Below are 15,187 nucleotides of genomic sequence, written 5' to 3'. Positions count from 1 at the left end.
ACTAATGAGAACTAAAGAACTGAGAGCTAACTAAAGAACTGAGAACAAACTAAAGAAATCTCAATCGAACTTTTGATCCCCAAATTCTTAATTTTTTTGTAAAATTGGTATCGAAAATCAATGACAAGTTTTTTTAGGCTCGAGTTACTTTAGTGGAACACGTGTTTTTCGTATTTAAGACCACATTACATATGGCTTTCTTCAAGCGAAATTTATTTACTAACGTAATCGAACGGTAAAATGTAATCGATTTCGTGCGATTCTCTAAGCAAACAATGTGTTCGGTTTCCTTTGATTGACTAAGCCGAAATAAAATCGGTACGTGTATTAGGAGCTCTTTTGGCTAAAACCCCGGGGCTAAACCCAAATTTCTTTACATTTATTTTGCCCTCTGTTGTCTTCTATTAAATTCTACTTAGCACCGAGGTACATTGTATAACTCTTTTAGTGACGGCTGTTGTCCGTGTAGTTTGTTTGTCGGCATAGTCAAAACAGCCTTTTACTGTAAGTGTGATTCCAAGTCATTGAACTATAACAAACTTTTAACACGTGTATCCCCTTACTAATGAAAACTCGAGGTCATTATTTCCGACATACAGCGAACTACGAATTAGTTAATGCTTGCATATCGCGTTCAACGCCAGACTGATCAGCTTCTTTTTACTATACATACTATAGAATCACCTCAACATACCTATGTAATGTGTCTCAATTTCTTCATCCAAGGAGTTTGCCTTTGGGGCTTTTTCAGGGGATGGCAATTCCACTCCTTCTGGCATTTGGGTAGGTTGCTTTCTCTTTCTGCCTCCCTTTTTCTTCTTGGCTGGGGTTTTCTGGCCAGTGGCTTCGACAGCTGTCTCTTCTTCGTCCCCAGATATGTGCGGTGTTTCCTCGCTCACCGTAACGCCGTCCGGGGTTCCACTCGCCGATGCCATAACGATTGTGCTGCGGGTCGATTTGAGCTTCCCAACGAAATCTTTGGCTGTAGACACGCCAGAGAACTTCCGACAAAAGTCGTTTTTGTCAGCATTGAACTTCGTTATATTTAATTGGAGATCAAATTTACCACTCGGGGATACCACATCCTTAAATGTAATCTGTCATATTGAAGAAGAATTGTTAGTTGTTGGAGGGCATCGATCAGACCCTGGACATCAGAGGGGTTTTTTTCTTTACTCGTACTGTTCGCCACGAAGCGGGAATTTTAAGCGTTTCACAACTGTTCGAAACTGTGAGTGGCGAAGCGTGATCTATAAGCAGGCACAGACTGGCGATTTTTGTTCGTTTGCCGTTGCCATTTTTGCGCTCAGAAGAGCAAACCGTTTGGCACCCAGGGTACATCAAACGTTCTTCAAACCTTCGCACAACTAATCATTTGATAAAAAGGACGAATGGATTGAGTCTTTTGCCTTTCGGAAACCAAAAGCAAACTGTTAAGAATTCCTTCGCATTTAAATTGTGCTTCTGCTAGATAATCAGTACCTATGACAAGCAAACAATAGCCTACCACAATGTTTTGATTATTTCTCGCGTTTGCCGCTTTCACTTCTATGACCTCTTCCATTAAGTTTCCCAGGCGGTTTTTAACCCGTGGGTCATTAACTTTCACGAAAACTCCGTCATCATTGGTTTTAAAAAACCAGGATCCGGCCACAACTTACTCCACCATGATTGAATGAATGTCGTACTCCACACGCAGCATCAACAGAATGATGAAATAAGTTACTGGTGACAGTTAATCTGATGGATTCCAGTCTTTTCCAGGACAATGGTTTTACTTATAACGGATGTGTCACTAAACAACACTCATTGACAAGATTTCACTCATGCCTGGGTAATCGTGGCAGTCTGAAGCAAGTGAGCTGCTCTTGTTGGTCCCGCATTGATCTATTCATTGTAGAATAGTCCGTGACAATTTCACTGTGAAAATTTACCGAAATAAAAAATATATATCTTGGAAACAACTGCTATAAGTTGGCCGCGAAGAGTCAGGAGGAGGTAATTGTAAAAGGCTATTGTATTTCACACTTGGGTGTGAATTACTTGTGTGTGAATTACCCCATTGTGCCGCAATGTGGCATCTGAATTCACTGAAACCGCCAATACAAATGTGTATGATGCCTTTATCAAGACTTCATTCAGGTTCACCATCCATTGAAATTATGACCTATGTATGTCTCAAGCCGAGGATTTCTTACCCGCAGAAGCAACAGTTGAAGTATCATTGAATAAAATGGTTTATCAACAGTTCTTATCAGTTATTAAGTATTAACTGGAAAAGGCTGAAATTACAAACTACAGGACTTGCTTGCTGCTGAAAGACGAAAAAGTTCAACCCCAACGTAGAAAATGTAAACAAAACAATCGGAAGGGAGAGGATCCGAATGATAACTCACACCAAAGTGCTCCGTAGACTTTTTCTTTACCCATTACCGCGAAAAGTTTTAGTCGTTTTTCTAGTCGTGAACCGTGGATACCCGAACGTAGAAATGACAACTGTTTAAAAAGGAATCAGACTACGCAAATTTGTCAACCACTTAGACGTCAAAGTGATATATAAAAGACCAATATTGATTTTCCGACGTATCGACTTTCCGCAATAATGCCTTAATGTACAATACTTCGACTTTTCTTCGACTGATACTCGTTGTAGTCTGCACACGTGTAACCATAAATGCTTGTAGGTGTTTCAAAGGAAGGGCTAGGTGTTCCAGGAAATTTGTAAAGACTGCACAAGTGTCAAGAAAACAACTTTCAGTTATCTTAATTTTCGTGGGTAAAAAAACTTTTAAAACAAAAACTTAATAAAAGAAATTGACAGTTACTTGTGATGAAAATTTGTGTTCAAAGCTAGTGTCCCGTAGCGTTTCTTCGAGACAAAGTGACTTCTCAGAGACCTTTTCTCGTACGTGATAATGCTAAGGCCAGATTCCTGTCTTCGTATTTAGGATGCGAACGGAACTTTCAGCGCGATGCACAGAGTAAAAGGTCTGATTAATCCCTTGGACTGGAGGAACGCTCCATTGGTCTAGCGATTCACAGGGCCTTGATCTGTGAATGATCATGAATAACTTTGAGTGCTATAAAGTTTTCCATTTTAAACTTTTTTGAAGAAACGAATGAGTTTACATGATTTCGGTAGAGATAAGTTAACAGCCCGACTGGAAAAGGTAACTGAACATAAATTTCCTTGAAGGCAAGCACAAAGCATGCGCAGTTGCTTTCGGACTGCCAGTGATAACCACAATGATGGAAAACCACTAGGCGTTGCAAATAAATAGACTTTGTGACACATGTTCAGTACAAGATCGGTGAGAGGCCTCTTAGGAGGGTTCCAAGGTTTGCATCAATACGCGGCAGCGTCTAGAGGGTTTGGGTCTCGGTGCAAGTCCTCCCATGCAACTGATCCTAGGGCATTCCTCACTCAAGCTTTGCGAAATTGGTGAGTTGCGACACCACGTAGGTCGGTGAGATATTGGGGAAGTGTCCGCATTTTTATTTATGCCACTACGTGAACTGAATAATTAATATTGGTTTTGGGGGGGGGATAGATTATTATAGGAGATAAACGCTCGTGTCATATCAGGTATTTGAAATCAACGCGACTTAAGTTAACGCGAAATAAAGGAAAAAGGAAGTTACGCGATTTATTGCACAGATGAACAGAGTTTCTTAGTGCGGGCGTAGTGTCCATATACGCACTTACGCCCGTGCGTACAGCTGAAATCTGAAAAAATATTTCTCCTATTCCCTGAAAACATTTTTTAAAGTTACCATAAAAATCGGACCGATTTTTAAATTTGGAATAGCTGTCTGTGTGTGTAAGTCTCTCCAGTATCTTTTCTTAAAAGCCATTGATGACCTCTACAGCGACTGTAGCAGTGACATGCAGATCTCTGAGGGCGACTTCGAAGCCGAGATCACACGATGGAGGCAACAGAAGAGTGGAATAGATCCAAATGTGAACCAAACGACTTTGGTTGACACCCTTGATCTTGCCAACCTTGAATTCTATCCTGGAGTATATGTTGCTGTCATAACGTTCATGTTGACGTATCCTGTGTCAACTTGCACTGCTGAGCGTAGCTTCAGCAATATGAAGAGTTTGAAAACCCCTTTACGAATACCATGACAGACGGGAGATTAAGCTCTTTAGCAATTCTGCACATTCACAAACACAAGGACATTGACAATGATGATGTTAGAACAGAGTTTGCCCGTATGAAGGGTAGACATCTTGCCCTTTGCTTGTAAACCTTCTGTTTATACGGTTGTTTTACCACCTGTTTGTGTTGTAGCCTGCCGAAAACTCTAGAGATGGTGGAAATAAACAACTAACATTACTGCATTTTCCCTCGCATTTCTTTTTTTGGAAATGTCACTCGGAAATTGTAGGAAATGGCGTGTCTGAGACCCCAGATTTCAATTTTTTTCAGAGGGAGCATGCCCCCCTCCCCCTCTATAAGCTCCTTGAATGGCGTGCCTTCGGCGTACACATTCAAAATCTCACACCATGCCCCTGCAAAAGATTGGAACTTATAAGCTGTTCTTATTATATCAGTCGTAATTCTTAGGTGCTGGGCAGAGACCCATGGATTGGTCCTTGCCAGCTATCCTCAGTATATCAGTCTTATCTGTTCCTTACCGGACAAGGGCTCATAGATAAGACCTTATCGGGTATTCTTAGTATGTCGGTCGTTTCTCTTCAGTACCGTTCAGGAAAGACAGCAACAGTCATGAAAGAAATGAGAAGGTACAAACTGAGCATTCTCGGACTCAGCGAGGTAAGGTGGACAGGTTTCGGAGAAGTGAAGACAACCACGGGAGAGACAATCATCTACTCTGGACGTGACGAAGGACACACCACAGTGGTGTCGCCCTGGCAATGAACGAGGAGACAAGGAAGTGCATGATGAAATGGAACCCCATCACAGACAGGATCATCAGCGTACGGTTTTTCTCCAAGTATGCGAAGATGACAGTAATTCAGATCTACAGCCCCACGAATGACGCTAGCGATGAGGACAAGGATACATTCTATGAGTTGCTCCAAAAGGAGATCGATGCCACGCCACTCCAGGACCTACTGATCGTGCTAGGAGATGCAAATGCTGGGAAGGCACCATGGGTAACGAAGGACTGGGCATTATGAATGATAATGGCCTTCGATTTGCATCTCTTTGCACTGAGAACAGTCTTGTCATTGGAAACACTTGTTTCCAGCACGAAGACATCCACAAGTATACGTGGACGTCACCAAATGGCCATGACAGCAATCAGATCGATCATGTGGCGATCCAAAGAAGATTCAGGAGACCGCTACTGGATGTCAGAACACAGCGAGGAGTAGACGCAGCAAGTGACCATCACCTTGTCCGATGCAAGATACGCCTGAAGCTGGCAAGGAACAGAAAGAAACAAATGTCAAGGACCATCTGTGACACTGCAAAGCTAAAAAATCCTTTGCCCAAGCGGAGCTTGAGCATAGCCCTGAAGAATCGTTTTGAAGCTCTAAACAATGATCACCAAAGTGTAGATGATGCATGGACAAGGTACAAAGACATCATCGCACGATGGCGACTGAAACACTTGGACAAAGATTAAGGTCCCGTAAGGACTGATTGAAACCCTCCACCTGGAACTTTATCGCTAAAACAGAGCATTTTGAACTACCGCTCGGAACGAATGAGGGAAAACAGACAGCGGATGTACGAAACGAAAGACCAGGAAGTGAAAAAGAGAGCATGGACAGACAAGAGGAGGGCCTTGGAAAGAGACACGGAAGAGACGAAAAGGGCAGCGCACCAAAACAATCTGAAATAGCTCTACACGAAAACGAAGCTACTAAGTGGGTGCCTCAAGAAGCCAAGCACTGGAATACGGACGAAAGATGGTAAAGTCATCACCACAGAGGAAGAAGTACTTGAAAGGTGAAAAGAGCACTTCTATGAAATCTTGAATGTGGGCTGTGAAGAAACTGATCTCCCTGAAGGGTGTCAGCTCGGTGACTGCGAAGATCCCATAGAGATGGACACTGGCCCCTTTACAATCCTAGAACTGAGACAAGTCATATCTCTGTTGAAGAACGGTAAAGCACCCGGTGTGGATAACATTAGTGCAGAAATGCTAAAAGCCAGCCCTCCAATTGCCCTGGACCAGCTTCTTCGAACATCAGATTGGTTCCCTGTAGAGACAGGAGTCAAGCAGGGCTGTGTTATGTCAGGTTTTCTCTTCAACATCATCATCGATTGGGTAATGAGGAACATCACCAATGCAAGGAGAGGCCTGTGGTGGAAGTTCACCATGTTCTTAGAGGACCTAGACTATGCACATGACATAGCCCTTCTTTCCAGCCGGCACAAAGATCTTCAAGAGATGTTCAGCCGCCTCCATCATGTCTCAAGGTATACCGGACTCTGTATCAACACCACCAAGACAAAGGTGCTACGAACAAACGCCAAGGTCACCAACACAATTTCCATTGATGGCTTAGAAGTTGAAGACGTGAACTCCTTCATTTACCTAGGTGCCATGGTCCATGGAGCTGGTGGGTCACATGAAGACATCTCAGGCAGGCTCTCAATCGGAAGAAAAGCACATGCCACTCTAAATCCTGTCTAGGACATACAGCAAGCACACCAAGCTGAGAATCTTCAAGAGCTGCGTGATCTCTACTCTCCTGTATGGCGCTGAGATGTGGAGAGTTACATCAACTGACATGGAGCGCCTGGATGTCTTCCATCGAAAACGCCTAAGAAGAATCCTTGGCATATTTTGGCCATACACCATCTCCAACCGTGAGCTCTATGAAAGAGCTAGAGAGGGTCCCGTCTCAGAAACCTTGAAGGTCAGACAATAGAGATGGATCGGTCACGTTTTGAGGAGAGAGAAAGATAACAATTGCAGAGTTGCGCTCACCTGGACCCCTGAAGGCAAGAGAAGGCCCGACAGACCAAAGATCACTTGGAGAACCATTGAAGCCGAAAGGAAAGATCTAGGATGGACAAGCTGGCATGGGGTTGAGCGGGAAGCTCAAGACTGTGATGGATGGCACCTGTTGTTATGTGGCCTTATGCTCCACTCACGAAGGAGCGAAGCGGATGAGTGAGTGAGTTCAGGAAAGCATTGATTGTACCTTATCAGCTTTTCTTTAAACCTATGGGTGATATTTGGGTCCTACCGAGTATGACTTGTCTTACTAAGAAAGGCTTCATGAACAGCTCTCGTTCCGTCTATGGGCCATCGTTCTACCCTTTGGAACATAAACACGTTTTTTAATTATCAGGGAGTTAGGGTGCCTGTCCAGGTGTATTAGAGACAGTAATATTGAACTCGGTTCGTAATACAAAGATTTAGCGCAAAATTGTAGAACTGGCGCGTAGCTGCACTTTAACAGCAAAAGGTGGCTAGGAGTATCGCTACGACCTCGTCCATCGCAGGTAACCATTTGCCCTACCCATGTACTCCAAGAACTCTGGTATAAGGCAAGAGATATACTTCGATAACAATTCAGAAATCAGAAAAATGATCAAGACGTCGCTCAAAGAAGGCGTTAACACATGGCATACATGTCATAAGGCACACTAAATATACAAGAATCCAAAAATTCTTTACGTTAGTATTCAAATTAATCGCTAAGACATTACTTAGTATTCAATTATATAGTTTTTTAAGTTCAAGGCCTAGAAATAAACCCTCCTTTTTATGAAGACGCTGCAAGAAAACTTCTCTATTGAAAGGAAATGCGGAGCGATTACACTTAAACTAATGTATTACGGATAGCTGAGTGTTTCATTTTTTTTTTGGAAATCTACCAGCTTGTTGCTGTGATTTTTTTATTATTATTATCTTGATGTAATGCCGAAACCGTCCTACCTGAATGGTTTTCGGGACGTTTTGAAATCATAATAAAGACTGAACTTGTTCGAATTGGAGGGATCAAACTTATATTTGGTATCGTTTTACCAATACCACTGTAATCATGTATGTGTATGTATCGTACCCACTTATACTGAAAAATTGTTTTTCTCTTAGAAAGATACATGCCCGAACCTTGTGACTCGCGAAGCGTCTGTCCTTAATTCTACGCATTTTTTTCACGTTTATTTCAGATCCTGGTACTAACAACAGTCACTCTAAAACACACCCTTTTGCGGTCTAGTACTAAGTAAAAGTGCTTAAAGATTTTATTCCTTTCAAAATTCAAGTTAGTGGCAAATTGGAAGTTTACGCACGCTATCTAAGGTTCCTTTATATGGTCAGGTCTACTTTACATCGTCAGGTCTACTGAAAAGAAAAAACGCAATTAACACACCTGCATGGGCTGCCACGTGCTGTAAGCAAGCGTGATTTTACATGGCCTCACACAATACCATTTTTTATTTAAGTGAGCACCCTGTATAACGATTATTAATGGTATTATCGTTACAGTTATTGTTGTTACTATGATTGTTGTTGTTGTGATTGTTATCGTTTTTGTATTTCATTTTAACAAAAGCGGTCTGCGTTTTTTTAATCAAAGGAGAACTACCAAGAACCTGTGGACACATTGGCTGGATTTATTCTACAGACGGATCATCCGTTAGGGATGAACTTGCGCAAAGAACGATAGTTTGTTTGATAATTCGTCTGTGTATAAATACGGGCAAATGGACGGATTATCCACGAAAGTTCGTGGGTCAAGATGAACTATCACAATAAATATTCGTCTGGACCGATGATCCGTCTGTTTGCCCGTATTTATACACAGATGAATTATCGGACGAACTATCGTTCCTTACCCAAGTTCATCCCAGACGGATGATCCGTCTGCAGTATAAATCTGGCCAATGTTTATTTTGTTTTTGCACTAACGATAATATGCATGCATTTATTTTGACGCAGAATGTAATGTACATGTACATTCACTCGCAACCATTTGGGCGCCGAAAATGGACGACCCCGATGGACGGCCGAACAATAGAACTACTTAATCAATTACTTTGTTACACGCTTTTTACACGCATGTAATTTTTAAAAAGGTATCCTCGCGATGACGATAACTGTGCACTAGCGTTGAAATTGTCAACGCTAACGCTCATAATATTTTTTTTCTAATGAAATGTCCCGGGAGGACCAAGAGAAGTCTGCAAGAGCATCCGGTTTCCTAACCTAACAGCGTGTAGCGTATTAATTCGGGCACGCGCTGCGCAGTGCCAGCATGTTCTCATCTGTCATCGGGCTTTGTAATCAAAGGTTATACCGACAGATAAATGCATGAAACTTCAAATGTTTTCTGTTATTCGGAAGTGATCAATCAGTTGGGCATGTAATGCAAACACTTGCTATGGCTGGACGACTAAATAATTTCGGTTTATTTTCTGAGACGGACAGTGATGAAGAAACTTTTGAAGGTTTCAATGTCCGTGACACAAGGCGCTACTCTCAATTGGCGAGTGAAGCTAACTTGTTCACGTCTACGCCAGTTCCAAAGAGGAAACGGACAGCGAATGACACGAGTTCATCTGACATCTCGTTTGGTGACAGCGACGAGCCAAGTTTATCTCCAGTTCAACTTGTACCAAAGAAGGAAGACTACGATTCGTCTAGTGCTTCGTTAGAAGGAGAAGTTGCCGAACGCACCTTTTCATACAGTTTCTCCCGCAGCTCAACGTCTTTTCCGGAAGTCGTCAATGCCGACAATACTGAGGAAGAAAGCCCGAGCAGCGTCGAGGGTGAGATTAAAAGTGAACATTTATCGGATACTGCATTGCAGAAAAGCAGAAATCAAATTCTGCCGGTCAGCGTTTCATTTGCAAGGGATGGATCCAAAGGCCCATCGGAAGCAAACACAGAAAACATCAGGAGAAGAGGTGGATGACATGATCTGTTTGGAAAATCGTGGAAAGGTTACTGTTGATATTAATATCTCTCCTCATCTTGTTGATTTAATACCTGTAGGCAAACATCGATCGACGGTGTTGAAACCAGAAAACCTGCCCCAGGGAAATTGTTGTGCGGAGAATCAATGTCTCCAAAAAGTGCTTCCCTTTGGGCAGATGAAAAAAGCGCGCGAGAACTTCTGCCAGGATAACAGCACGTACGAATCCCAAAGGCGCTACATCTTCAATTGGCTAGACCAGAACCAGCCAACTGTTGGTGAATTTGCGTACTACATAAGCGGACTTCGGGTGTGTTGGAATGCCTGGACAAAGGTGCTTGGAATCACTCAAAGGCGCTTTTTCCAACTCAAGAAGGAATATCTACTTGGCAGGCGCAGTAGTCAACACGGTGCATCTGTTATGTATCGGGACAGACTACAAACAGAGGCTGTTGTTAATTTTCTGGAGAAATATTTCTCCGAAAATTGCGACTATATGCCCAATTGTAGTGTGTGGCACCTTCGAGCCGAAAGAAAGAGGTCTTCGAGGAATTTACGGAAACTATGAAATCCACCGGTCAACCGACATCGAGTGAAAGCCTATTCAGAAGTATCTGGAACTCGTGCTTCCCGCACGTAAAGATTCCAAAGGTAAATGAAATAGATTGATGCATTATACCGCCCATATGTACAATTATATATCGCTTTTATCTCTCTCGCCTGTACTTTCATATATAAATTCAAAAATTTGGTTTCTAATCGAACTCAGCGCTCAACATATTTAATCATCTTGAGCCAATGTGAGAACAGTTTTTTCAAGGTGATGATATGATCAACGAATCCAAAATATTGTTTGTGTGTTACATGGATAGCCTGTTTAAGTATAAATCTCTAGGTGTTCTATCAGGAACACCATTCTCTGATTGGTTACGCTACTCAACATCTATTCTGCTGTAGACAATGAGTAGCCTGGCAGTATGCGCTTGTTAACAAACTAGCGCCAGACCGCTTCTTTGCGTTTTCAAAGCGCCTGTGTTGAGGATTTGGGTAAATTTTTGAACGACGTGTAGATTTATACTAAAACAATTATATTATTTGCTTTCTACGCGTGTTGGTTGACTCGGACTGTACTCTCATCCACTATCACGCGATAGAAATCTCGAGTTCATAATCTACTTGTTAAGTGGTTAGCGCTATAGACCTCTTTAGCTTGGGCGATTTGTTTTCCCATTGCAGACCACGTGATGATACTTTTGGGAATTCCTGCTTTCAAGTTTTTAAATAGTCGCATGTATATGACTGTATAATTTTAAGATTGATAAATGAACAATTCTCTAGAGAATATCACGGGGTCTACAATGGGAAAACAAATCGCCCAAGCTAAAGAGGTCTATTGATTAGATTCCGACTTAATGTTTGCTCCGTGCATATTTAAATAAACGATCGACTCATTTCGTGGCGTTAAAAATATCGTAACGATTCAAATTTCTCACCTTGCTTTTAATTAGTTATCACTGGTGTAGTGGTAAGGGAGGCATGTTGGCATGCCAGAGGTTCTGGGTTTGATATTGGGTGGTGACATAATACAATTTAATTCATTGTTTAAAAATTTCTAAGCGTCGCCAAAATAGCAACGACCGTTTACGAAAAGGAAAATCGCTACGGCGAGAGCACGAATATCCACTACCTTTTTGCATAAAATTTACATGGATTGTGTTTAACACTGAACTCGCGTGACATTAACTTTTTTTGTGTGTTAGGAAAATCGTTTCAGCAAATGCGACACTTGCTGCACTTTAAAAGATGAACTGAGGGGCACTAACAATCCTGTTAAGAAAGCGGGGATAGAACGGAGAAAGGGACACATTGCATGGGTCAGGTAAGTCAGTAAAGTGTTTTAGTAAATAGTGGTAATAGGGTTAAACTAAATAAGTAAAAAGGTACACAACTGATGTAACGCCTGTGTCGAACTTTACAGGGAGGAGAGGAAGTCATGTCTCAGCAGAGCTTCGCAAGCACACCGTGAGCCACACAAGTATTTTTCAGTAGCAATTGATGGCATGGACACTACCAAAACAGAGTTGCCTTTCTCGAAGTCAAGGCACGGAACAAGTGAAAAAGCTTGGCATCTCAGGGTACACGTTGTGGGAGTGCTGATTCATGGGAGACATCCAATTTGCTTCCTTGACTACCACCAGTTTCCACACGATTCTAATCTCTTGTTGAACACCTTATTGCAGGTAAGTCGCCCCGCACACTGTCTAACCAGACAGAAATTAACAATGGCATGTGAACAGTTTCATTTTTATTTACGGTTTGGTTCACTCATGTGTCAGTTTTACAAGGTACAATAGAGTATTTTGACTTCACCCCAACTAAAATTCATATGGTAGATATTCAAGGTATCTTCCAGCGGACAATTTTAACCGGGAGACACACCGGTGTGTACCGGCGCATTAAAAGAAGATCTGCTTCCGTTGAGAACTGTACACAGTGACATTGTAACACCGACAAAAAGCAATAGTAAAATGATATGTTCAGCCACTACCACTGAAAATAAACAAGTTTTACATTTACAAATCAAGGTATGTTACTAATTGGAAGGCGTTCCATTTAGACCCTATGGTTGCACCGACAGCTTCTTGCTGACTCCATCTTTATTCAACTGGACAACACCGCTAAGGAAAACAAGAGTCAATACGTTTTCTGTTTTCTGGCCTACCTGGTTGAAACAGAAGTGTTTGACAGGGTAAGAATAAGGGAATTAACACTACACGTTCCAGCTTGTTCTTTTTGTTCGCACAAATTTTGAACATTGAGTAAAAAAGGAAATTTAAGCCGAGGACAATGTTTACTTTAAGATGTCTTAAGCGTCTGGAGTCCATTTTTTAATAAACCAATTAAACGGCGTTCTTTACTTTGAATATTTAGGGTAGCAGGAGGCTACAGTCGTAATGGCTACGTTGAGCTAATAATTGTAGATTGAGAGATTTTAGAAATAAAAAACATACCAAGCAACGTACTTTAAAAATTATTCCCTTCAGATTGAAATATCATTTCTTCCTGTTGGACACACCCATATCGACGTGGATCAGCTATTCTCAAGAATTTCAGTCGCCACAGAGAAATCAGGCTGCCTGACCCCTCAGGACCTTCTAAGGATAATCCGGCGTTGTTATAAACAGACACAAGGGGAGACCACAGAGGCAGGAGCACAACCACAGTACGCAACAATGAAACATTTGTATGCTGTGAGAGAGTGGTTACTCCCTCATATGAAACAATTACATGGACTGAACAGTTTCCATAGCTTTGTGATTAAACAAAATGATGATGGGAAAGCAGTCCTTTACTTTAAGGCATGGTGCACCACTAAGTGGGATTCTGAAGAGTTCGACCCTGTCCCACTTTTGAATAGTCTCCCTCAAGGGGTCCCTGAGTTAATTAAACCTAACTATGCTGCAGTAGAACTTGTCAAACTCCGAAGGATGGTAGATAAGTGTGTCACCAACGGTGTCTTCAGAAACGAGGAAAAGACGGAGTGGCTAAACTTTTTACAAAAGGAAGACGAATTGGCCAGTGCATACAAAGATGTGGAGGAATTAGTGTACAGACCTGGTGACGGTAAGTTTCATTTTACCACTATGCACTTCATTCATAATGATTCAATATCCAAATTAAATGTGAAACACAGTTTCTAAGAAAAAAACTTCCAAGCTAAAAACAGTTCCAATCTAAATGTTCATATGTTGAAAAAGGAAAACATATCATCTGGCTTTGCCAGAAGGTCATAACCTATTACAAATCCATCAAACTAAATCGGTTCTTCCAAGGATGGTGCATGCTTTGATCTTGAAAAGTGCCATTTTTGGTATTCTGGTGCAAATAATACCAAGTAAGAAACGATATTTTCTAGGTGTCATCAGTCCTCATTTTTTTTGTATAACTGTAGTATAGTTTTGAAATAAGCTAGCGCCATGAAATTAACTCACCGCATAGAGTTGGGTGTTAAGCGAAAGTCACAGCTTCACAATAACAGTCTATAATATACCTAAATGTCTGTATAGAAGGAGCTAAATATCACAAGACGGAGCTCGCATATCTGACCTGCAGTGATCAGCAGTGGATAGTCGATGAGATACGTGCTAGAAGACGCCCCGCACATGATGCGAACGTGCAGCTGAGCGAAGTTCTGAAAAGAAGTGAGGCGTTCGAGCGTGGAGATGGCCTTCTTCCAGTAAGCAGAATTTAAAAATCTATATGGATAACCTAAGTGCTTTCTACGATGTCACACGGTTGATTTTACAACGAAGAGTCAGGAGAACTATTACACCACTACATCGTGTTATGCGTTCTTAACGTATTTATGGGTACCGCCAAGTACACAACGTTTTTAATGAGAATCGCAAAGAGTGAAATGATAGTACGCAGACCCTATTGCTCAGGAATTAAACGCTAAATATGAGAAATGCTCTCTTTGGTTTTTGAAATGCCAATTTCAGCTTTCATAATACTTAATAATTCAGAGGATAATTAAGTAATTGTCACTTCAAAACTTTGTGTTAGGTGTATACAGGATCATACAGACGACCAGGCCAGGTTCAGACACAAGTATTAAGAAACGAAAGTCGTGACAGTGTGGAAGAAGGAATGCTCATAGCAGTACAACTGGATGAGTATGCAGAGAGACCTCTGATCGCAAGGGTAGATACTGTCACAGGGGATAATTTGAGCATCACCTGGATGTATGGTCACTGGACCACCAATTGGTCGGTGTGTAAAAGACGGGTTGGCCACAGTTACGTCGAATGGAAAGAGGACATCCCCAAGTCGGCCGTTGTACTGTTCGATTTCCAGTTGACCCCAACTGGAAAACTGTGCAGTGCAACAGTACACGAGCTCAAACGAGTTTATGGGCTTGTGGGAAACGCAGACGCTGGGGAGAACGAGTAGTCTAGCCGATCTTCCTGGTTTGTTCACTTCAGCTGCGAACTTGATTAGCTAAAATCTTAGCAGAGACGTTTTCCCCGCCAAAATTCAAGTTTTTGTTGGCAGCAAGGCATTGGCGTTTTAAAATATAGCTAGAAATATTCGACTTCAACAATTCAACGCTACCCATTCACTAATCGATGTCCATGTTTCAAATTCAACCATGTGGTTCGCCTGCACGCGACATTCATATTTCAAAGCGACAACGCCTTGCTGCCTACAAAAGCTTGAATTTTGAGGGTTATACAACGCAAAAGGCGCAATTGGTGCCGGTCGTCACGTGACGGCCCTAATGGCTTACGCAAATTTAAAAGCTTTCAAGGCTTTGTTTCCGTTCAC

General features: G+C 41.9%; 3 protein-coding genes across 3 annotated transcripts in view; all 3 read left to right on the top strand.

Annotated features, from left to right (window-relative positions):
- Window positions 1–15,187, top strand: part of LOC149099482 (uncharacterized) — a 71,553-nt gene that overhangs the window by 46,688 nt on the left and 9,678 nt on the right. The window lies entirely within an intron of this gene.
- LOC110041186 (protein CFDP2-like) lies at window positions 4,605–5,836 on the top strand. Its single transcript, XM_089276944.1, has one exon. It carries the CDS (start codon window positions 5,125–5,127, stop codon window positions 5,602–5,604), a length of 480 nt encoding a protein of 159 aa, XP_089133070.1. The 5' UTR covers window positions 4,605–5,124; the 3' UTR covers window positions 5,605–5,836.
- On the top strand, window positions 6,028–6,621 carry LOC149099483 (uncharacterized). The gene has a single exon (XM_089276847.1). It carries the CDS (start codon window positions 6,028–6,030, stop codon window positions 6,619–6,621), a length of 594 nt encoding a protein of 197 aa, XP_089132973.1.

Source organism: Orbicella faveolata, unplaced genomic scaffold (assembly GCF_042242905.1).
Source record: "Orbicella faveolata isolate gen_17 unplaced genomic scaffold, um_ofav_v1 contig_46, whole genome shotgun sequence".
NCBI lineage: Eukaryota > Metazoa > Cnidaria > Anthozoa > Scleractinia > Merulinidae > Orbicella > Orbicella faveolata.
Note: the sequence above shows the minus strand (reverse complement) of the source record. Positions and strands in the feature narration are given on the sequence as shown.

What these genes read in the sequence shown, in the direction of transcription:
- LOC110041186 (XM_089276944.1), top strand. Translation starts at nt 5,125, where the DNA reads ATGGGTAACGAAGGACTGGGCATTATGAATGATAATGGCCTTCGATTT.
- LOC149099483 (XM_089276847.1), top strand. Translation starts at nt 6,028, where the DNA reads ATGGACACTGGCCCCTTTACAATCCTAGAACTGAGACAAGTCATATCT.